Source organism: Chaetura pelagica, unplaced genomic scaffold, assembly GCF_000747805.2.
Source record: "Chaetura pelagica isolate M959 unplaced genomic scaffold, ChaPel_1.0 scaffold425, whole genome shotgun sequence".
In the NCBI taxonomy this organism is placed as follows: Eukaryota; Metazoa; Chordata; class Aves; order Apodiformes; family Apodidae; genus Chaetura; species Chaetura pelagica.
Window position 1 is genome coordinate 3,156,285 of NW_009953205.1, and position 23,452 is coordinate 3,179,736.

The 23,452-nt window shown below is 37.0% G+C and overlaps 1 protein-coding gene across 1 annotated transcript in view; it reads right to left on the reverse strand.

The window, feature by feature from the left end:
• Positions 1–16,342, reverse strand: part of ADCY7 (adenylate cyclase 7) — a 28,039-nt gene extending 11,697 nt beyond the window's left edge. Inside the window, exons 1-12 of the mRNA XM_009997451.1 lie at positions 16,172–16,342; positions 14,724–14,924; positions 12,560–12,724; positions 11,614–11,763; positions 9,199–9,347; positions 8,801–8,912; positions 7,920–8,047; positions 7,508–7,666; positions 3,863–3,995; positions 2,362–2,547; positions 1,519–1,562; positions 627–707 (exon numbers count right to left, since the gene is read on the reverse strand). Of these exons, the coding sequence (XP_009995753.1) occupies positions 627–707; positions 1,519–1,562; positions 2,362–2,547; positions 3,863–3,995; positions 7,508–7,666; positions 7,920–8,047; positions 8,801–8,912; positions 9,199–9,347; positions 11,614–11,763; positions 12,560–12,724; positions 14,724–14,924; positions 16,172–16,342 (1,679 nt within the window). The remainder of the gene's footprint in view (positions 1–626; positions 708–1,518; positions 1,563–2,361; positions 2,548–3,862; positions 3,996–7,507; positions 7,667–7,919; positions 8,048–8,800; positions 8,913–9,198; positions 9,348–11,613; positions 11,764–12,559; positions 12,725–14,723; positions 14,925–16,171) is intronic.
• Between the last annotated feature and the right edge of the window lie 7,110 nt (positions 16,343–23,452).

Here is a 23,452-nt window from a genome sequence, read left to right on the forward strand (position 1 = left end):
AAGCTTGCTATAATTTAAATTAAAGAGTTTTCTTTTCTCAAATTCCATGTTTTACATTTGATAGGAATTTAAATACTGTATTTGAAATTAAAAGCAAACAAACAAATCCAAACAAAACCCAAAACCAACAACAACCAACAGTATTTTGTGTTTTATTCTAAATGCAAACAATGTCAGTTGCACCACCTGCTGCAGATGGACCATTTACCGTATGTCAACCAGACACTAAAGCAATTCTATTATTACCCCCAAAACTGTATTTTGACTTTATACATAGGTTTGGTTCAGGACTGAACCCCATTTCCTGACACTTCTGAAATCAGAACAGAAACATTAACTTCTTCTCCCATCCTACACTGCAGTTCAACTCATTCCTTGGACAGTCATAAGAAAAAAAGCAGTAATTTTGCTCTTTCATGGTACTACACCACATTGAACATTCAGATTAAAACAGGAATAAAATAAGTAAAAAACTAACAAGGAGAAAAACCCCACCAAACAAAAGAGTCAAGACAAAAATTCTGTTAATTTCTCATTTTTGAGAAGTAAATTTTATATCTAGACTTCAGATTGACAATGTAGATTATTCTTAAATAAAAGACAAAGAAAAATAAAATACTGCATACTTAGTTGAACTGAGGCCCTCGATGGTTGACATCATTTCATCATAAATATCTTCCTCTATCCTTCCCTTCTGAGATGAATTTCTGAGAATGAAATGAAGTCCACATCATACATGCTATTCAGATACAACTAATGGCTACAGAAACCCACACTTTCTCAGTACACAAGTGGGGTAAGCTACCAGGGGAAAATTAAACAAGAATGTTCCAAACTGATAAACACATACATCCATATTCAGGTTACTAAGCACTTCTCCAGTTACTCAAACTAGGTATCCTTCAATACAATATTTTGATAAACTAAGAGAATGTTTCACAAATAAAAATCATCTTTGTGGTTAACTCAGTAGTACAGGTACCGCTGCAAGAATCTCTACTTATAGGGCCAATTTGTTACTACACTACATTAATACTACTAACCAAATACATATCTTGTAAAATACATTTACTTGTAATATTATGTCAAACTGTATTTATTTTGTATTACATTATTTACAAACAAATCTAGCATCCATGAGTAAGAAAATTAAAAGCTGGGGTAGAACAAGTGGTTACAATATATACCTGTACACAATCAATGAGGTGTTTTGCTTTCCACTGCTTTTGGGGTCTCTTACTTCCCTGCTCCACCCCATCCTGCTCCAGCCCATAAAGCAAAATGCAGCCTGAGTGACTGAGGGACCAGTAAACTGCAATGAGGGTGGGGGGAGCTCCTGCTAGAGTCTGCTAAACTGTTTGGCCTTTTTAAGGCCAAAGATTTAGCTTAGCCTTTCTAATGCAGGAATAGCATTACACACAGCGATTAATCAGGAAAAGATTACACCCTTACAGCACACTGAGCTGCAAGAAGAGCACAGGATCACATATTTCAAAAAACAAAAATTACTTAACAAACCTATCTGAAGTTCTCTGGCGTCCAGTGGAACACAAAGGTATTTCCTGCATCAAATAAGAAATTAAGAATAAGTTACACACTCATGAAATGGCAAGCAACTATTGAAACTAATCTTCAGGAAAATGCCAAAAACATTTTTATTCACAAACAAAAATCAAGAATCATTGTCAAATAGAAAAGTTTATCAAAATCAACTGTTTCCAGCCATTTTCTGTTTTAAAAAATTACCATTTTTTGGACCAAAAAACTTCTTAGAAAATAATAGAACAGATCTTCCCTCTTATTTGTCTCCATGCACTGAACTAACCAACATCAGCAGAGGCAAGCAGACGGGAAATCATTTCCACAAACCTGAATGGAGACATACTTAATTTAAAATTTGCTACAGCTATCTGTCGACAGTACTACAGCCTTCCTGAGCCTCCAGAAGCACAGCTTAAAACATGGACAACTTTCAGCTTTTGGGAATGGCAGATGGAAGTTAAATGGGTTTGCTTAATGTTTAAAGTCTTAGGCTAGGCTAAGTTAACTTTCTTCCAAAACCACACATAGGAAGCAGGATCTCAAGACGGAAAAACGTCAGGGAAAACCAGATAGTTTGAAAGGTTTACTATGAGTATGGCATGCTAGAGATTGGCAGAGTCTGAATACCATTAAGTTCTGACAAAAAACTGTTGTTGCGCAGGTACCTTCCTTGTCCTGCATACACTTTGCCCATCAAGAGCAATGGCAGAAATTGAGCAACAAAAACCATGTCAGACTTCAAGATTCACACCATAGACACAAAAAGCAGTTTGCAACTGTAGCATACTATTCATTCACAACCATTACTTCAAACCTCACCTTCCTTTGCTTCCCTTGTGAACTTGAAGAGTCACTGCTCACGCTTTCTCTGTGGTTCAGGTGGGCAAAGGGCCTGGCTGCTCCCCAGGACTCTAAATACCGTGTCATCCGAACAGACGCTCGCATCTTCAGCCCATCATTAACTCTTGTTTTAGGGAGATGATTATTTGATAGGCATTGTTTGGACTAACAGAAAAAACAGAGTCATTTAGACAAGAGAAAATGATTGAAATTACAAAGAAATGAAGTTCTGTGTGCTTGAGTGGTTCAGAAGTATAAAATAAGTCTATTTTGCAGGACTCTTAAGCATATCAGCAGGTATCAGCAATGTGTCAGCCAACCTTGACTCCTTTATCTCATTTAATTAATGAGGTTAAGCAAATCATGACAGAATGAATTTGATTGAGCTGCCTCTACAAGTCTTTGCTTGTAACACTGCAACTTTCAAACTTCCTGGTTTATTTATGATTATATGAGAGATTGCAGGACCTTTTATGAATGGATACAATTTCGTTGCTGTCAGCACAACAGCAGGTGATACAGATGCTAATTACTGAACCAAGGCATGTCAAAATAGTGGCTGGGAGAAGATCCCACAAGTTACAGAGTCTACATTAGATTACATCCCTGCATTGGAGGTGAAGAGTCAGGCAGTATATACAGGGTATACAGGAATAGCCTTGTGGGTCTAAAAGGAAACTAAAACTACAGAATAAACCAACACATAAATGACTGGTTATTCTCTAACATTTCACAAGTATTTTCAAGTGAGCAGGAAACATTTTAATAGACTTAGATCCTCATTCTGATAATATGTGTTGTGTACACGTAAGGGTTATGGTGCTGAGTACTTAAAACATGCAAAGACAAGAGTGAGTTCTGTTTAATTACCAGTGTCTCTATACTGTTCCTTCCTGTAAAGATCCCAAAGAAAAGAAGTTTGTAATTTTCATTCTTTTTTCTTTTGAAATATTTTACTCATCAACCACATGCTGATTCAAAATAGCAATGCTCCAGGTGTTGGCAGTTACCAGGCTCTCAGGGACAACTAACATTTGCTGACTTGCCACCTTGAAAAGAAGGTGGATCTCACATCTAAGATAGTGAGGAAAATGTCAGAAGCTATTTTACAAGGAATATTTTATTTGAAAGTGGTCACACAGCATACAGGTATTCTTTCATTACTTCATCCCACTTTTTGCCCTGGATTTTTTGACGGAGACACTTCATGCAAATACACAGTCAAATACATATTTTTAGTCTACATGAACCATGTAAGAGGTTTCAGCATAATACTTGTTATTTTCATGATAAAAGTCATGTCATAAAACAGCAGGATGTGCTTTCAGATCTAAAATCCCAAATCCAAGCTACTGAAATGACTTATACCGTTATTTTATTCTGCTCCTGAATTTCAAAGGTGCATGCATCACAGACACCTATATACTTTAAATGTATGTATATATTCTAATAAATATACATATTTAAAACACACACATACCCTTGGATCAACCACTAAGTAGGTTTTGATATTCATGGATTCAAGGTAAGGATCTCTCAGGTGTCCATTCCCTTCTTCTACTTCATAAGCTTTGCCTAGATGATTTAATGTTGCCTCAGTGATGTGTACACGGCTGAGAAAAGGAGAAAGAACAAGAGAACCAAACGCTTACAGAAAGGTCACATTAAGCATTTCATTTACATTTCAATTGCTACTGCTGACATTTCTGCTTTTCAGCCATCTTGTGCTTTGGCAGCCAGCTACAAAATCCTGACTGAAGTTAACCATATTTACAGTCCTTTACTGCAGTTCTTTGTCACACATCTTTCATAGCAAGTATGCTATAAAACACTTCCCAGAATGAGATAATACCAGTATAAAATTTAATTGAAATAAACAGGGACATACAAGAAACAAAAATAAATGTGATCAAACGAGATCTGACAACTGACAGGACAGAGACTCACAGGCAGGTTGTTCAAGACGGCAAGAGCTACAAGGAAACCTCACAAACAAAAGACAAGTGACAACCATCTCATGCTAGAAATGCATGAGGAGTGAAGGAGACAGTTACAAGGTCAGGGAAAAAAAAGCTGGAAAGGGTTTTTTATCAACTAGGAGGCTAGATCTGAAAATCTACCTTTTGTGACTTGAAACAAACAGAGAAGAGCATAACACAGCAACAACAACACACTTCAAAGGGGAGCAGCTAGTATTTTTCTGTACCCATTCACATAATTTAGTTCAGTATCCCTAGTGATATATTTGCATATAAAATACAAATAATATCTTTCCATAGAATCTCTCAACAAGAGTGAGTTCATAAAATAGCACTTATTTTCTCGTATTCTATTGTCTAATTTTTCATTTTCCCACAGATTCTCTCATTTTTCTTTGGCACAGAGGGGTTAAACACTGCTGACAGTCCTACAATCTATCAGCACTGAGCTGGGAATAGTACATTTCCAGAATGGAAGCTGACAGTGTGCAGCACGCTCCTGCCTAGCTGCAGAGAGCAAGGGTGGGGATCACTGTCCCACCTGCCTTTACTTCTTTATGCTGCATGTATGTTTGCCTAAAGGTAATTTAGCTAAGACCTGAAGACTACTGGCTGTAGCTTACCAAAAGGAAGAACAAAGAATTCTTCAATCCTTTTGGAAACAAAAGGTAAGAGTTTTGGCATATACAGGATGCATGGTTTTATTTTTTTAGTGTTAATTGTCTCAAAAACCTTCCTTTTTAATTGTTACCCTGATTGTTCAGATTTGCAATCATGGCAAATTTTCAAATTCGAAATTCTAAAGCTTGTTCCAAAGCATCATCTTCTCCCGTAGGCACTGAGGCATACTGGCTGATGTCTCTATTAACCGAGGCTTAAAAACACAGTCATATACTGCAGCAAGTTTTCTGTAGTTTTCCACTTATCTCAAAAGGCAGTACATTTGTTCACTATCCACTATTTTTAATTTACTAAGCTTCCTCTCCCCCAGATTCCACACTGCCATAAATTTCAGGTGTTACTGCAAACTTCTTCCCGTTTAAACTCCTTTGCCAATGATTTCTCAGCAGTTACTAATGCTTCCTGGATTCCAGGATCAGCACATAACTAAAAGCTGCTCTCATTAAAGCTGCCTCTCAAAGGCAAGCTGTAGCATGCACTATAGCACTTAGCAGCTAGCACAGAATACCTAACATGGAGCTCTCCATTTCCTACGCTAACAGGCCGGGTATTAACCTATTCTGATCTTTCAGGCATATGAATATTAGAGAGAACTGGTCAAAAATGCATTTTTCATTTTGGTTTTATGCTAGTCCTTTCTTTAGTGTATTTGATTGTTATAAGGGCAAATAATTTTTAAAATCAGAAAGAAAAAGAACAAAGATACTCTGTCAACTGAAATAAAGTATTTTTAGTCAGAAGTTTTCCTGCATCCTTTGAGTCTTTAGAATTCCTTCCTTTACAGAAACTCAATACATACATAATTCCTATTTTAAACAAAAATTTCAAACTGCTCTCAGTGACAAAACTTCTGTTTCCAAAGGAGCAGGACTATCTAACATTAGAATTGGGAATCCCAGACATTTTTTTCCAAAGAGCAGGAAAGGAAACTTAACATCTGCGTGACAAATAGAAACCCATTCTCCTTGTAAGGCTCAGTCTTCCCCAAATGGAAGTTTTCCACTGGCTAGTTTTGAAACACAGGATAAGCAAGTGCTAGATATGTACAGGTATAGGAAGTACCAAGTGTAATGTTTCAGAACCAGCAAATCAACCTAAACCAGCTTTATTCTGTAAGATATTATCAAACATAAGCACAAAGAACATAATAGAATAATCAAATTTTTCCAATGATCCTAAACGTGGCTAAGAGTAGTATGTTTTTGTGCCATATTCAGAGTCATAGTGTTTGCTTTACCAACAAAAGAAACTTTACAACTGTGTATTCTTGTTTAATCATGCTGAGTCAACACACTAAAACTCTGAACCTGGATGGTATTGCAATTGATAACCAAGCTCCAATTAGTTTTCTTCCTGTTTTGGTCACCAGTACAAGAAAATAATTTCATATTCATATTTCCATGTAATTTTGAAGAAATCAGGTTTTAAGTTACAGGCATATACCTAAAAGCTGTCTGAGGAATAGAAATAAAAAGAAACCCTGTAACGTCACTGATTAGAATAACTTTCCAAAAGACACCAGTATTTCAATGCTTAAACATAAATCCATGTGAATGCCATTCAATTAATGAGTATTAATTTGCACAGAACCAAGAACATAAAAAAATCATGATCTCATTTAGAAATTGAAAAAAGGTAACTCATAATATGGTCCTAGCTGGATTCTAATCCCCAAATTCAACTTAGAATATAGACAAGAAAAAAGTATACTTTCTGAAATAAGGAAAATAAAAATGCTAGTGTTTGGATTTAAAAAAAAAAAAAAGGTAAAAAACTTTGTCCTTTTTAATAAGCATCTTCAAACAGGCAGCATGAATATCAACCTCAGACCCAACCCTCTGCACAGGTGAGCAGCACATGGAAACTTACATTACTGCTTTGCTACAGCTTTTTCAAGTCAGGACTACTCACTTTCCTTCCTGCTCTGCCCATGACAAAGACTATTCAGAGAGAATAGGCAACAACCAATAGTTCCACATTTTCCTTGCTTAGGTGCTCCTCATCAGGCTGCATTTTAAATTCTGAGTTGTGCTTTCTTGGGAGGTGTTGATGGTGAATATGGAGCTAATATAAATCAAGGGGGACCGATCAATATATTAACCAAACCACTAGGTAAATATGCAGCTTTCCCTTGTCAACATTAGTAGCACATCTATTTTTAAACTAAACTTACAAATATAATATTATCCCTGTGCACACAATGTACTGCTGAAGAGGTACAAGTTTCTTCAATGAAGGGAAGGTCAAGCAGCAGTCACTTGCCTAAGAATATAATTTTTAGTTCATTAAAAACAGAATCAGAAAATACTAACATTTGACAGCTCTGGTAAATACACATTGGTCCTATTTTCACCATCCCATTATGAGGATTTGTGTCATGGCACAGTTACAAATTCCAGACTGATAAGCCTGGATTAGGAAAACCATGAGGACAGGGAATCAGCACAGAGAGGGAAGATGCTCACCCAGGAACTCCTGCAGACTCCATGCGGTTGGCCAAGGACACGTCATGCGACCAGACGTCATACTGCCACTTCCGCAGGCCGATCACACCGCACAGCACGTTCCCAGAGTGAATGCCAACCCTCATGCTGATGTCCACTCCTGTGGCTTCTCTCACCTGCCTGTGGAGGGAGGAGGGTACTGAAGCATAAATTACACTTTTGATTTTCTGTCCTGCCCCTAGACATCTGTTAATGGCTAGGGTCATTATACAATTAGTACAAAGACAAGAGACAAACTCATGAGCTAACTATGCATAACTGTCCAACTACAGCTAGTAAATGCACTTTGAATGTTGACAAGGAAACTATGAATTACTTTATTCAATATCTTCATAACCCTGATACTGTAAAGAGCCTTCTGTGCTATACTTACTTTATTGCTTCGCACATATCAAGTCCCATCTTAACACAGTTCCTGGCGTGAACTGGTAGGGACACAGGAAGGCCAGAGACACAGTAGTAACAGTCTCCCAGGATTTTTATTCTCATGCATTCATTCTCCTGTGAAATTACAGCAAACATATTTAACAAGTGAACTGCAAGTAGGCTAATGACACCAAAGCTAGGACTCACCTACAGCATTTTTATAAAGTCAGGCTTCATGCAACCTGCATTGAAGCAAAGCTTACTTGTCCTTCCCCATGCTCAGATGCCTAAACTTTGCTCACTTGAGGGTAACAGAAATTACCACGTCCACACATTTCTGAAATAAAGTCATCTTACTAGATTCTGACTTAATTCTTTTAACTATTTGCAATTGAGAAGCTATAAATAAAAATAACAGAATTTACCATCTGAAGGATGAAATCTACTTATTTGTCTTTTATTCTTCACATTTATTAACACCTGAATTATAAGCCATTTGTTTATCCTCAATTTCTGAACTTCAATGTGTGCCTGAGAGTTCTCCATTTGTAGAGCCAACAAACAATTCCAAATTAATACAGCAAAGTTCCTCAACAGAGCTTCTATAACTCTTACAGCCCTATTATGATAATTTATTGCCATCAGACAATTCACTGAACAATACAGATAAATGTCCAGGCTCACGAATTGGAATTACAGTAACAACTTGCTAAATTTCCTATTTTTGTTTTAAATTTTGTTTTCATGTGATTCTACCAGTTACCATTAAAGTCAAAGCAGTCTTCCCTTCCTGACTTCAGAAGCACTAACACCTTCTGTCTTGAAGAAAATACTTGTTTTTCCAGTGGTGGCCTTCATTGCTACTGCACAACAAACTGCAACACATACCTTTGCAATCTGATCAAACTTTCCAAAAAGTTCATTCAGCATCACCACTAGTTCCTTAGGAGAGCAGTCACTGGCAAGGCGAGTGAATCCTACAATGTCTGCATAAAGAATGCTAAACAAGAACAAAAGGAAAAAACCTAAGTGATGATGTGTCTCTTCCAGAGTCAGCTTAATTATCAGAATACGTTTAACAGAAAACATCTCTCTCTTTGGAAAAAAAACTCCATAAAAAAGTGTTCAAGTAACTCAACTGATTTAGAAAACAGCACATCAGTTCAGGACACATTATCTTCCCACAACAGGAAAGCTTGCTTCAGCCTGAAAGTCTACCTCCAAATTTTAGCTTCACTGATAAGAATCAGCAGATTAATATAATTAATTCTAGAGTTTCCACTCACCTAACATTTTGGTGCCTTTTTACATACAGACTGTGGAAGTTGTTGTCATGCATTTGCCTATTATCATTGGTTTCCTTTAGTCGCTCTATGATTGCTAGCTTCATTTCCATAGAGATGTGAGCTGGCAGTATGGATAAAAGCAAATTTTCCTAAAAGGAGATGCAGGAAAATGATTGATGTAAAATTCTTAGCACAGCTAATCTGAAACTTCAGGATTTTTGTGACTGCAAGAAGGAATTAAAAAAATAAAATGCCTTTATTCAAACAGCTTTTGAGTAATGTATGTCAGGTTTTCCAGAAAAGACTTTTACAATTCTGTTCCCCAAATCACCCATTTTACAGTTAAGTAAGGGTGCTCCCTGTGACCTAAATGCGACATTTTTCTCTAATGATTAAATACACAAAAATTCAGAATTCAGTACTACAGTTTCTGGATACATTAAAAACATTTTTTCTACCAGTCTCTGTGTTATGTTAGCATTTTCTGACAAGGCTTCTGGTAAAAACTTATATTCTATAATGAACAATCTATGACATTAAAAACTCTTATGAATTCTCAAATGCTGATAAGCAGCAACAGATCCAAAAGTGGCAACAACATACTGCTATAGCTTAAATTGAACCAGAGACTGATGACACTGAAATAAAATCTTTTGAGCTGAGTGAGAATACAGACTATTTAAAAAACAGTAACATGGTTTGACTATTCAGTGCACTGTTTTACACTAGCTTTGACTTAAAAGCTGTTCTTCAAAGCAGAACCTACCAAGTTGTTTGGCAGAGGACGAAGACAAGGAGAGAGTACTTTTAACCCAGGAAGGGCTCTACCACCCCAGAGACAGTAACTACAGAAGAGGAAATGTTACATAGAGCAGCTACTAGCAGGGTCTTTTTCAGATGACATTCCAGCAAGATCAACACATTGTGTAAATGAGTAAAATGCTGTCCCTTTGGACCAGATCTATGCCCCTGAAACCTTTTTTCCTGAATACCCCATCCAACAGTAGATTGCAGTAAGCTGCCTGGGTTTCTTAGTGCCTGCCACCAAAAAGAAATGCCTTGGAATCACAGTGTGAAGAGGGAGTCCTTGAGCATCAAGCACTGGACTACACTGGTTATAGACAGCAGTTTATTTTGAGACTTCCCCCAGGAATAGAAACAACTTCTTCCCCCTCCTCTAGCATTTTAACACTAGGAGATTAAACCTTGGGGAACAATTCAAACTAACAGCCAAGTCCCAGTGAATGTAATGGGGCCATTTAAGGCTGACACATTACACAGTTTTCAAGGAAGTGATGCTGAACCCTAAACTGCATTTCTCACATTGAGAGAGATGTGAGAGAGAGAGAAAAAGAAAAAAAAGTGGGTGGCAAAAAGGAGACTTAAAGTTGTGTGACAAATTACAACATAGATTAAAAGAAAGCTGTCCATAGACTTAAACATATTTGCACTTCACAAGCAACTATTAAAAAAAACCCCAAAACAACATGCAAGTTACCACATCACCGAAAGAATGAGAGTACACTGCCTGTGTAAGCTGATTAGATACATCCTTGGCTGCTGTGTGGGGAAACTCTGCCAAGACTTTAATGCAGATCTGTCATCTCATCTCACAAGATTAGCATCAGAGGACAGACTGCACTAGCACTGTGGCATTTTCTTCTTTTCAATTTCACAGTCAGTCACTTTTCAACCCCTTCTTTTTATCTAATAACTGGTGGGTAGAGAAGTTGGTACACATCAGCCTTCTAAAACTGCTGTTCTTAACCCTACTTATGCCAGGCAAAAGAGGAAAGGCACCCTAGTTTCAGCTTTGATAATTCTTTGCAGTCCTTCCTCAGTAAGAAATCCATGTTCTTTGCTTATTCTTTAAATACCACTGGAGTTTATGGAAATAAGAAACAGAATACATAAACACTGTTTTCTAGTATACAATTTTTTTTGTCCCTTAGGCTCCAATTTTCTCCTTTTAGCAGAAGCAAAGCAGTTTTTGAGACAAGAAAATAGAAGAACAAATAAAACTTTTGAATTGAAAACAAAGAGATGCAACCAAGGGAAGAATGAAACTAACTGCTGAAATCACCATTTTTCAGGGCATTAAGGACATGTTCTCTTAAGTTAACTTGGATCAGTCCCAGCCACATTTTATACTCAGAAGAAAGTAACTAAAATAACTGGCAATTACATTCTTGTTACAAATACTGTGATTTTCATACAGACAAGACACAGAGAACAACTTCCTCTCTTTAACTTCCTTCTTTTGTTACAATTGGCACAGTTTTTATTTTTGACACTAGGTGGGTACCACAAAGATTGGACCAAGCGTTTCAACATGTATTAGTCACCAGCCTTCTAAAATTACACAGACTTTGGAAATGAAAACAACCAATTCATTACAGGAATTAGTTCACTCACTTGTTGCCTCTTTTCAATCTTCAGTTTCATTCGGACCTGAATGCACTTTAATGTGTATCTATATAAATCCCATGAAGCAACCTGCATTTGGCGTTTGTGAAATGCACCCATCAAGTTACCACAAACAAAAATGACAGCATTGGCAAGCAGCTGCAACGAGACGAAAAATACTTATCCACTGCAGAACAGTCATTGTTACTTCACTAATACACGTACTAGTCCCTTAAAAACAATTAAAACTCAGGTCACGTTCAGTTTTATCTTACCCTGTCACACACCAAATCATAGTGTTTCAATTAGCCAGGATATACCTGGGAAATAGAAGTTAACTTTCAGTCACAGACATTTCTGTGTGAACATAGAGTACTATAATGAGACATTTAACATTAACTTGCAGGTACCAGTGCTTGATATAGGGAGAAACCAGCCTACAAACTCATGCACCAGCATGCTATGTGAAGTCTGACACACACCTGCATCAGAAGAGCTGGGGTGCCCCTTTGAACACTCCCTATTAATAAGTGTTTGGAACCCTGAAAGCACCCAGTAGCATTCACAGGCCCTGCTGACTCCCCAGGGCAGCAATGGCCCTTTTGATCCACCCTGTAGGCAGTGCCAGATGAAGTTAGATAGGACCCATCTGAAACAGCACAGATTGCAAAGAATGATTGTGACAGTTTGTCATATTTTGAGTAACTTAGTTTAAAAAACTAAAATAATAATTCTGTTACTTTCTCTTAGGTCAGAAAACCAAAATGCATACTAGATTAAAATAATTGCAATTTTATGAAAAGCATGCAGAACATTTTGGGCTCAAGCTCCAAATCCATGAATTTGGAACACCCATGTGGAAGTTTGGAACTTCTCTGAATGGGATAGTTATGCCAGTATCAAACAATAACATGACTAGGATATTTAATTACTTAACCAAGTAGTATTTCCTTACCTGAAATAGAAAGGATTCCTTATTTTCCTGAGAAGTCATGCTTACCACAACACTTAGAACAATAATATGGGAGAGAGCAGAAAGAACACCAATTATGACAGCACCTCTCATCCCAAAAGGTAGCATGGTATAAACTGTGAAGATTATGAATAGAAGGAATGGCACCTTTGGCAAGAAAGAAAGACAGAAATTTAAAAATAAGAATATCACTCCTATTTATCACTAGGTTTCTGCCAAAACTCACTGTGGAACAAAAGGGAAAATAGCAGGATTCTTGCTCATTTTCAAGCTGAACAATTAAACACTGATGTTTTGAAAGCACAGTTTTAAATGTAAGGACAGTGGTAGTCCTAAAAGCTTTGAGGGGATTAGCAGCTATAGATTAATAGATAATCATTTAACACCACATAGCACCTTTAATTTTTTCAGGTGTCCTTGCCCTTCATCTTTAATTTATCCATTACTGCTGAAAATACACTTTGCACATCACGTATCAGAAATAGTATGTTGTAAGGATAGCTATATTGAATAGAATCAAATTTCTTACCTTCTTCAAGTTATTATTATAATTTAATATCATCTGATCACGTGTGTGTACTCCATATTTGATAAAAACCAGAAATTCAATCAATACTTCCTAGTACCAGCACAAGAGAATAATACTTTTTGTTACTAACTACATATTTAGCTGCACAGATTTTACCAAATGCACAATGATCCACTAAACTGCTAGGGATCAGAAGCAAGGTCTATAAAACGTAAATTCATATTTATAGGTTTGTTATAGTGTTTAGCTCACATATATAGAAACTAACAGCCCTATCAGAGGAAACAATTGCTGTGTTCCTGGCTCAGCTCCATCTCATCACTGCAACTCTACTTGTGCCATTCCAGATGTGAGCTTCCTTCAAGGAAGTCTCCAGGCCCAGACTGCACCTAAATGTGTTTCCGGAATAGATCTCTTGGCTGGGACAACAGTAAACAAACAAACAGGCAAATACAACGTGTTGGTTTTTTCAACAAAAGTAATCTTTTCATGTTAATCTTTACTATTTTAGCTGTACTAAAAAGATTTTTTTCTGCCATATGTGTAACCCCTATCATACAATGTTCTGAATGCTGTGTAATAATTTTATAAGCATAGCTAAGCAAAGGTCATACCTGCATTTAAATAGTAGCACTTAGTGATAAATTCATAACTCGAGATAAAAGTCTGAAATTAACTAATTCACTTCTACTTTCTAATCTAGGGTCTCCTTGTATTTCAAGCTTTACATCAGAATTAATGAATCATTACCATATGACAACAACTCAAGACATTGGCTTGCAGCACTGAAAGCAGAAAACAAAATCTTGCTTTGTTACATGTACAAGTAAATTTTTGTTATTATTAAGGTAATAGCTTCTTCCTTAAGTAAGAAATACTGAATACCAACTGTAAATCCACACTGCTGGATCCAGGCCACAATACAAATCAGATTTTGGTAGTTTAACTGATAATTTATATCTTTATTCAAAATAAAGAGAGGAAGGGGAAGAGTCAGCAAAACAAGATAAAAAGTAATTTTTATTTTATTAAATACTCTTCTGTTTACATTACTCCTCCTTAGGAGGAGTTTCCTACAGATTATTACATTTTTTGCATAATGAAATCACCCGTCTTCTGATCAGAGATACTGAGCAATGAACTTTAGTCCCACCCAGCTATGCCAGGATGTGTCATTAATTCTTATTGTTCACTTCACCTTTCCCATTGGTTTGAAAACATGCTCCATAGGGCACACCCAGCTCTAGAGTCTTTGATATATTTCTTGAAAACTACTTTGACCCATATAAATTAACAAAGTGAGTATTGTTACTGAAAACATTTATTAAAGATTAATTCACAGTAATTATAATTTAGTAAAAATATTAAATAAAAATACATTTTAATTACAACGTAAAGGTGCAACTCCCACTTACCTAGTTTTCTCAGCTGAACTGTATTTTCATTGTAACAGAGAATACAAAGTAAAATTGACTTAAAAAAGCAATAAAACCTACTTGGAAAACTGAAAAAAATATTATGTAATTATACCTTTCAGAAAAATAAAGCACACAAACACATGAACATATATTGACTACCAGTTCTGTGTAAGAACCTGAAGAAACAAGATATACATACCTGTTCCCACAGTTGATAATCATTTTCTTTTTCAAAAAGGTATACATATCCTATGATTAAGAAGCAAATCCAAATCAGAACTCCAAATACTGTTAGCCACCTCCGAAACAAGGATTCAATACATAAAAGTAAGGACACGACTGCAAATATGACAAGAGCAGCACATACTGCAATAATGAAGGCAAGATGATCATGTGCTTTCTGCAAAAGAAAAACAAAGTATTACATTTGATCTAAATGTCCCCTTTGGAAAAAAATTAAAAATGCATTTTCAGTGTCCTGGAAACAGCTTAAACAGCTTTAAAATATGCTAACCTGAGTTCCTAAGTAGTCTAGCTATGGCAGCATTAACACTTTTCGATAGTCACACAGACAGAGATAATACAAATACTATTATAAACACCCTGGCTATCCCAGTTACACCATTATTATTTCCCAAATACTGGTTTTGGTTTTGTCTTTTAAGCTAAGTTCTAATTATACTACATTGTACAATGAAGATATACCCAAAAAATACTTTTAAGGAGTTCAAGCTTTGCTAAAAGGGAATGCAACAGCTCTTTTACTAAGTTTTACAGGAGATTACTTCAACATACAGTGTTGCTACTTCTTTCCTAAGAAATAAAAGCTAAAAGGGATACAAGTGCAACTGGTAAGACTAATTTGTTGCTAAAGCAATATTTAAAGAGTTTATCATGAAGCACATATTTGGAAAGCAGAGTTGGAAGGCAATGAAGGATTATAACAGCTTCCTTATTACCTTTTTACAACTTTATCTTTAAATCAACTCCCCTTTTTACCAGCTGTTAACTGGAATGGCTTGAAAGAAAACTAATTTATTTACAGAAAATCATATTATGCCACACAATCTTTCAAGCTGCATCTTTCCTATGTCTACAGGATCTCTGCTCTTTGATAAGCAAGTATTGATTCAGCAGATCACTGGAAGATTGTTGTTGTGTTTTTATTATATATATAAAAAAAGAGTGAATAGTATCTATGATGGCTTAAAAAAAAATCTTCTCAGGAATTAATAACCAATTCATTACATATAATATTTTACCTTTCTTAGATGACTCTAAAAAGAAAATATTAAAAATGTAGGACGTTTTAACTGATATTCTTCTTCCTTCCTTGGCTCCTTTATTACTTAGTTACTGTTTTGGCCACCATTTAGCCTAGATTATGGTTTGTTCATAACATATAGGAAGGAGAGAAGCATCCTTACCAAAACTGTGCATGTGCCTGACAACACTGTCCCCTACCCCCTCTCTTCCCTGTCCCTTCAAACACATGCACAGCATCACACATGCAACTAGATTTCTTTCAACATTGCATCTTTGATACCATGTAGCTCAAAAACTTTACCCAGAAAGGTTTAATCTGCTGTTACAGTGATTCCTCATAATATTTGAAAACATCAAGCACAATGAAAAAAGTATACTCACATGACTAACAAAAAAGATTATCATTAGAGTAGTCCAGAAGATGATTGCAATGAAGAGCAGCAATAGTAGGAGTGGATGCTGCTGGCTTGTATAGTGGTACTTCTCATAGAGTGGGTCTGATATCCTGCAGTCATCGTTTTCATTGAAGAAGTATTTACCTTTAGCCGGCATTTTCTCCCAGATTGGCTGCTACTTCTCTCAGTTCCCAGTGCACACAGTAAGACACAGCTGAAGCTACTGCTTCAAAGAGAAGTTTTGTCTTTTTGCTGCTGCCTCTGTAATCTTTCAGCACACCGAGTAACCCACGTTCTCTGATTTTACTTCTCATGAGCATTCAGATTTCCAATGCAACCAAAAGCAAAAGAGTTAGCCTCCCCAAAGCCACGAGCAATTCATCATCAGCTCTATGCATGAGTGTCTAGATCAACTTGTACTTGTGCAGATAGGAGTTTTTGATGTGGTTTTATTTTTTAATTATTAGTTTGCGTGTCTGTAACTCCTTTCCATAAGCTTGACTCTCGCTTCCTGGGATGAATTCTGCAGAGAAACAGTATTATTAAATTAATGTATTCAGTTAGGTGTACGCCATGTTCCCCAATTAAAAAAAACAAAACAAACAAAAACTAAACAAAAACAACCCACGACATTCCTTAATCTTCCTCTCTGCATGCTCTAACCAGTGAGCTCAAGCAGTCCCTTGCTGGTGTAGCAGAAGCCCCACAGGCCATGCTTGGGCAGCACTGCCCAGCATCCAGAGGCAGGGCTGGGGCAGCGCTCACCAGTGGCTGCTCGGCACACCCCATTGCACCTTCCTCTAGCAACTGAAACATTTTCATATGAAAAATGTAGCAGGTTTATTGTCTCCTTCTGAGCAAATGACATTTTCCTGAGCATACTGTGTAATCGTACGCTAATAACTCTTTTGAAGTGATGTTGGTGCCTGTGTGCATATCTACATATAATATGTTTAATCATAATACACATTGTATTCTTTTTTAAAATATGCATCTTAATCTTTAAGTAATCTTTTTTATTCCTTTCACATTTCAATTAAAAGGCATAGAAAATGAGAAAAGAATACAGCTAAGGCAAAATTAAAGCGGTTTTGTGGTTGTTTTCCTCTTACAGAAAAAAGATACTTAACATCTAGTTGTGTATGTTCCATTCAACTGTAATTAATAGTGTTTCCAAGGCAATAGGTGTGTTCAGGTAACAACGAACATTAAGGAATGAACTGTTTTGTTAATTGCTAATGACCTAACACTTTTCAAATAAATTCATTAACATAGTTCACTCAATGCCAAGAGACAGTATACAAAAACAAAACAAAACACAGGGGGATAGGATGGAGAAAAGCATGAAAAACAGGATTTCAGAAGTCTTATTAGAACTTGGTAACAGGACAAGAATTTCTTTGCCATTTGACTGCTGTCACCATGGTGCCCAAGGCTATTGGCTCCTGGGAGAAAAAACCTGAATTGTAGAAAAGCCAAATCCCAGCCAATTACTCTCAAAAGGCAAAATGCTTAACCACACACGTTTATATAGCACTCACACTACAACCAGAAATGGTGTTAAGGAAAAAGTTTCAGAAATCATACTGTAAATAGGCCTATGTAAATAGGGCCAAACACTAGCACACTACCCAACTATTAATGACCAAACAGGCAAAACCAGATATACCAATTATGAGACTGCACAAAACAGGTGAACTTTTGGAGCAAAATAAGTAACTACAACTTCTTGTCCAGAATATAGCACAAACTTGGATTAATCATAAAAAGAGGAATACCATATTGCATCAGTTTTGGATGGCATCACACACGAGTAAAATCATCAATTCAACACACTCCTGTTTATATATTTAATTGTGAACATTGTGCACCACAGAATCTCTTTTGCTGCTTTTGGTCATCCTTTCTTAGAGACTTGCAATTCTAACACCGCAAGAGAGGTGTAATCCTGAAACAGCAACATGCCACAAAATCCAAACAGCACTCCTAGAAGCACCAGTGGCAAATACACCAAGCCAGATGAGGACTGGATCTGAGCAGTTGCCATAAAACTGTTCAACTCTGATCATCGGTTTGTAAAAAAAAAAAAAAAAAAAAAAAAAAAAAAAAAAAAAAAAAGCGCCTAATTTCTTTAGAATCCTTCACTGTGTTTCGAAGAACTAGAAAGCAGAAGGAACAATGTGTTAAGCAGCTCAATATATCATAGTAATGACCACAGCAGTATGGGCTGGAAACCACACTGAGAACCTACAGGAATGTCTACCAAACAAACACAATTCAGTCAGTTCTGGATGAGCTCCACATGCCAAATAACGTGAAAAACATTAGGTCAGATAAATAAATGTGCACAATGAATATGTAAGAACAAACACTGGACAAGTGATAGGCATAAAAAATTGGGCAATAGGATTCTTTCCAGAACATGAATTCCAAATCTACTGTATTTCAAGCCACTGGGAACAACGTTGTCTTCAGATTCCACAATAAAAAAACTGGGTAAGTACTGGGCAAGACCTGGTGCACATGCACAGAGACTTTTCACTTGTGAGCATAAAAACATCAAAGGGACAGCATCTCTGTCTTCCACAAATCTGGGTATTTCTGGCTGCTCTATGCTTTTCTTCCCACAGATGGGAATTTTTGAGCATCACTAAACTCTCTGGTCTCCTACTGACAAAGCCATAGGATTTTCTTACAAAAAATATTAAAGAAAACATTTCATTAGGCTGCTAGGCTTGCACTCAAGTTCTTTTGTTCTCCTGGGCTAGTTAAAAACTGCCCACAGTGTTTTGTGTCAACACATTTGGCCTGGACTCAACAGCTGCAGAAAAGTCAGGACAGTATTACAGAGCATACAAAGACAAAGTGCTTTAAAGAAAACTGAAACATGATACCATGGGCTACATTAACAAGTATTAGAAAAGTCAGAGAAGCCTCTTTCTTTTGCTGTTTGCTCAAGATAAGTAGCTAAAAAAGTAGGTCTCTTCACAAGGAAAACTAATCTGGGAACATGCATCACAGAAACCAACCCTTTACTGAGGCAAAGGATAAAGTTCAGGGCAGATGAGACAAATCAACTGTTGAGGTGAGAACACAATTCCTTGTGCCTCCAAAGCAGCAAGGACTTCCCTCATTTCCCATCTCCAGCCTTGTCATAAACAATATGCAATGTATCACTAGGTAATGGCCTCCCTTGCCCATGCATTTGTACTGCAGGCATATTTTTATAATATATTATCCTAAGGCTAGTTACTAAACAGAGCATTCTTCCTTCCATCTTATTTTCTAAATAGGTTATTACTACTTTCCCTAGTGCATCAGCACTGTATTTTAAACTCTAATAGCCAACTATAACCCAAATAATTTTGTTACCACTTCAGATCCATTCTTTATTCCAAAACTACACATGTATTCTCAAATTCATCCACCACAAGCACCTCCTGGACAATTTTCCAAATTATTTTTTCACTTAGTTGTCTGCTTGCCAGGGACTCGCATCTTGGTCACCTGGACCCGTTTACTAAAAAGCATTCTCACACTTGAAATACTGAGAGGAACCCTAAGAGCAAGAACCAAGTTAAGTGATACCCATTGACTTATTCCTCTCAGTAACTGCTACACAAAAGCAAGTAGAACTCATTTTTCCATCTTTAAATACTACAGCACCAAAGACAGAGGATACAGTTTGTGTTTCACACAAATGACAAGAGTGCTTCTGAAATTACTTTAGCATTTTCCATTACAAGAATGATTGATGACCGTAATTATCCATTAGCAGATATTAAAAGGGAATCAGGAATCTATAAACATCCAGTAGAATAATTGAAGGAGATTAGTAGATTAATTATGAATCTCAGGCAAAAATAATCTCCAGTCTAGTGGACTCCACAACTAATTCAGTCTAGGAAATGAATGTTAGCCATCCAAATATACTTTATAGCAGTCACCACAGGAAATATTTACAAAAATAAACATTTGTAAAATATATTTTGAAGATTTTCATGTGAGATTTCAACTTCCTTAATTACATTTAATTTCTGAAAAGCTCCTTCTGCAAAACAGAAGAATCTTACTTACATTTAGCTTTTATTTTCCTACAAAAAGTGAACATACCCACTTTATACATAATCACTCAAAACTGTATTTACATTAAAAGCCAAATCAATGCAAAAAAGTCTTTTGAAAAACAATCAGGATGCAGAAGAAGTCCCTCCACATGTCAGAACAATCAGGGTAAAATACAACACTACATCCCCTAGGCTGTGCCCTTGAACACTGAGAGCTATGGCAATGATAGTGATAAAAGAAAGCATTGAAATGGAACAACTTTTATTCACATTCTTATTTCAGTAGATTGCTTCTTCTCATGACAACTGTTCCACAACAGCCTTTAAAACAGGAATAACAAGTTGTATAATTTGAAAACAGTTTTTTGGTCACTAGTAGAAATGGAAGATGTGAAATAGCAGAGGCTGTGTTTTCACAAACACCTGAGCCAAACAGTTGGCTCCCAAAGGAGGCAGCCTCACCAAATTGCACTCCAGTCCTATGCCACCTGCCTGGAGATAGCTAGTAGAGGCTGACAAACTTCCTAAGCTCAATAAAATTACTTAATTACATATAGAATAAAATTGCTCATATTTGCATAGCAATATTTTAAAATATGCCTCAACTTTTTTTATCTCACTAAAGCAACCAAGAAGTATAGATTGCTGATGTGACAAGGCCAGGGTACCAGATGTAATTTGACCTAACTATGGCTAGGTATGCCAATGGATGTTCAAAAAATAACAAAAAAAAATTAATTGAAATAAAACAAGCAAAATCACCGTGAATAGGTCTGTAATGGGCAGCACACATTACTCTGATTTTTTTTTCCTTGTTTCACATAGTTGTTTAGGGGGAGTGTTACAGTTCAACATAGTTGAACATACAGTTCAACATGCATCTTTCCCACCTCTAGGGTAAACAGTGTATTTGCACAGAACAGGTGCAATCATAATATGGCAAGGGATAAGGGCCATGTTATGGGTGGAAAGAAGATAAAGCCTGTCCTGAGCAAGATAAGAAATCCCTTGCTATTTAGGTACAGTCCAACTAAAACCAGTAAAATGGAGAAGGCAGTTCAAATATAAAAACCTCTCTCTCCTATATGCAGTACCTCCAGAAGTGAGCAGACATTCATATGTACAGCTGAAATTTAACTAATGCACTGATGTCAAGAACAACTTTGGTTTAATCTGATTTTATTTTTCCCAGTCTGTAATTTTCTGGGTGAACTAATGTTGACATGTACACCGAATATGTGTCACTGACAGACCTCTAAGGCTGCTCAAAGCATAAATCTGCACTATATTCCTACTGCATTCTGTTAGCAGTACAGATTTCTATTACAGAACCAATTATTTTTTAAAAAATACATTTTGCCAAACAGCATAGCCAAAATGCAAGAGTAAACCACAATGTAAAAACAACATCACTTGTGTCTGCTGCCAAAGGCCAAAACGCTTGTTTCTGTCTGAACTTCTGCTTAGTCAACAGTATCACCTGCATCATTCTTCAGATTAGCATTCCTCTCAAAGTGATCAGACCCATGACAACCTCACATTGGAAATAAAACCTCAGCGCAAGGCCTAGAGATAGAAAATGGAAAGAACACAATTGTGCAGCAGGACCTGTGCAGTGTGCTGCAGGGTGATACTACAGTACAAATATTCTATTTATGGTATAAAATGCCTTTTAAGAAAGTAAAGCCTTCATATCATTTATGAAACAAAGGGGAAGAAAAGGAGACAGATTAAATTCAATCCCCAACTTTACTTAAATGTGAGTACTTCAAGTGTGAGTTCTCTAACAAGTACACATTTTAAAAATCTTGTTTCTGTACACTATTACAGGGGAGTTTTACTGTTCCCCAAACTTATTCACGTCAGCTACTCAACATTTGATACATCACCACATCCGTACTTGACAGCCAAAAAACCTAAAACTAACACTTGCAATAAGGAAGTTTCCTCCCTTCGAGGTTAAGTATTAAAAATACCACCAAGGAGGCATATCTATGCTTCTAATAGAAGACTTGTTTCTACAGTCATATCCTACCTCAGGACACAACAGCAGTCAAACCCACAATTCCTTTTAAAAAGTCTTAAAAAATTTAACACTGGGTTTAAGAAAATACCTTTTCAGACACATTATGAAATAAAACAATTATAATGGAATGCAAGCCTCTGAAATCTTCTATTTTTCAGTCCTACTTGACAGGAACACACACTTTAAAATTGTTAGGAGTTGTATACGTATTTTCCAGTGATCTAGATGACATCCCAAAGGAATCAAGCATTCATGAGTGCCTGAGTAAAACCCCTCTGATCACTGAAAGAGCTGAGTTGTGCAGAAGCAGCAAGAGCTTCCACAGAAAACCAACATGTCTCACAGGATATTTTTTTCCATGCCAAGTTTTGTTTGTCTACTAAGATAATAGAAAGTCTGAACACAGACCTAAACACTATACTTTTTCTCGTCTCGTCTTAACTTGCATCTTACCATTTTTAAAGCTTTTCTTGTCAGCTATCCCTGTTGTTCCCAACCCTCAACAGAGTACCGGAAACCTGCAACCTGTAAAGCAAACTTTTCGTGGGAAATAGGGGTATCACACCTGGCTTTTGCCAGGTGAGCCAAAATGAAAAGACATTAATTAAATTCTTCTTAAGGAGCTTTATCCTTTGGGTTTGCTAACACTAAGTCCAATTATCATAGAATCTTAGGGGTTGGAAGGGACCTCGAAAGATCATCTAGTCCAACCCCCCCTGCTAGAGCAGGGTCACCTAGAGTACATCACACAGGAACACATCCAGGTGGGTTTTGGACACAATACTCCAGATGCGGCCTCACCAATGCAGAATAGAGGGGGAGGAAAACCTCTCTCGACCTACTAACCACACCCTTTCTAATGCACCCCAGGATGCCATTGGCCTTCTTGGCCACAAGGGCACATTGCTGGCTCATGGTCATCCTCCTGTCTACCAGGACTCCCAGGTCCCTTTCACCTACACTGCTCTCCAGCAGCTCAGCCCCCAACCGGTACTGGTACATAGTGTTTCTCTTCCCCAAATGCAAAACTCTACACTTGCCCTTGTTGAACTTCATCAGGTTTCTCCCCGCCCAACTCTCCAGCCTGTCTAAGTCTCCCTGAATGGCAGCACAGCCTTCTGGTGTGTCAGCCACTCCTCCCAGCTTAGTGTCATCAGCAAACTTGCTGAGGGTA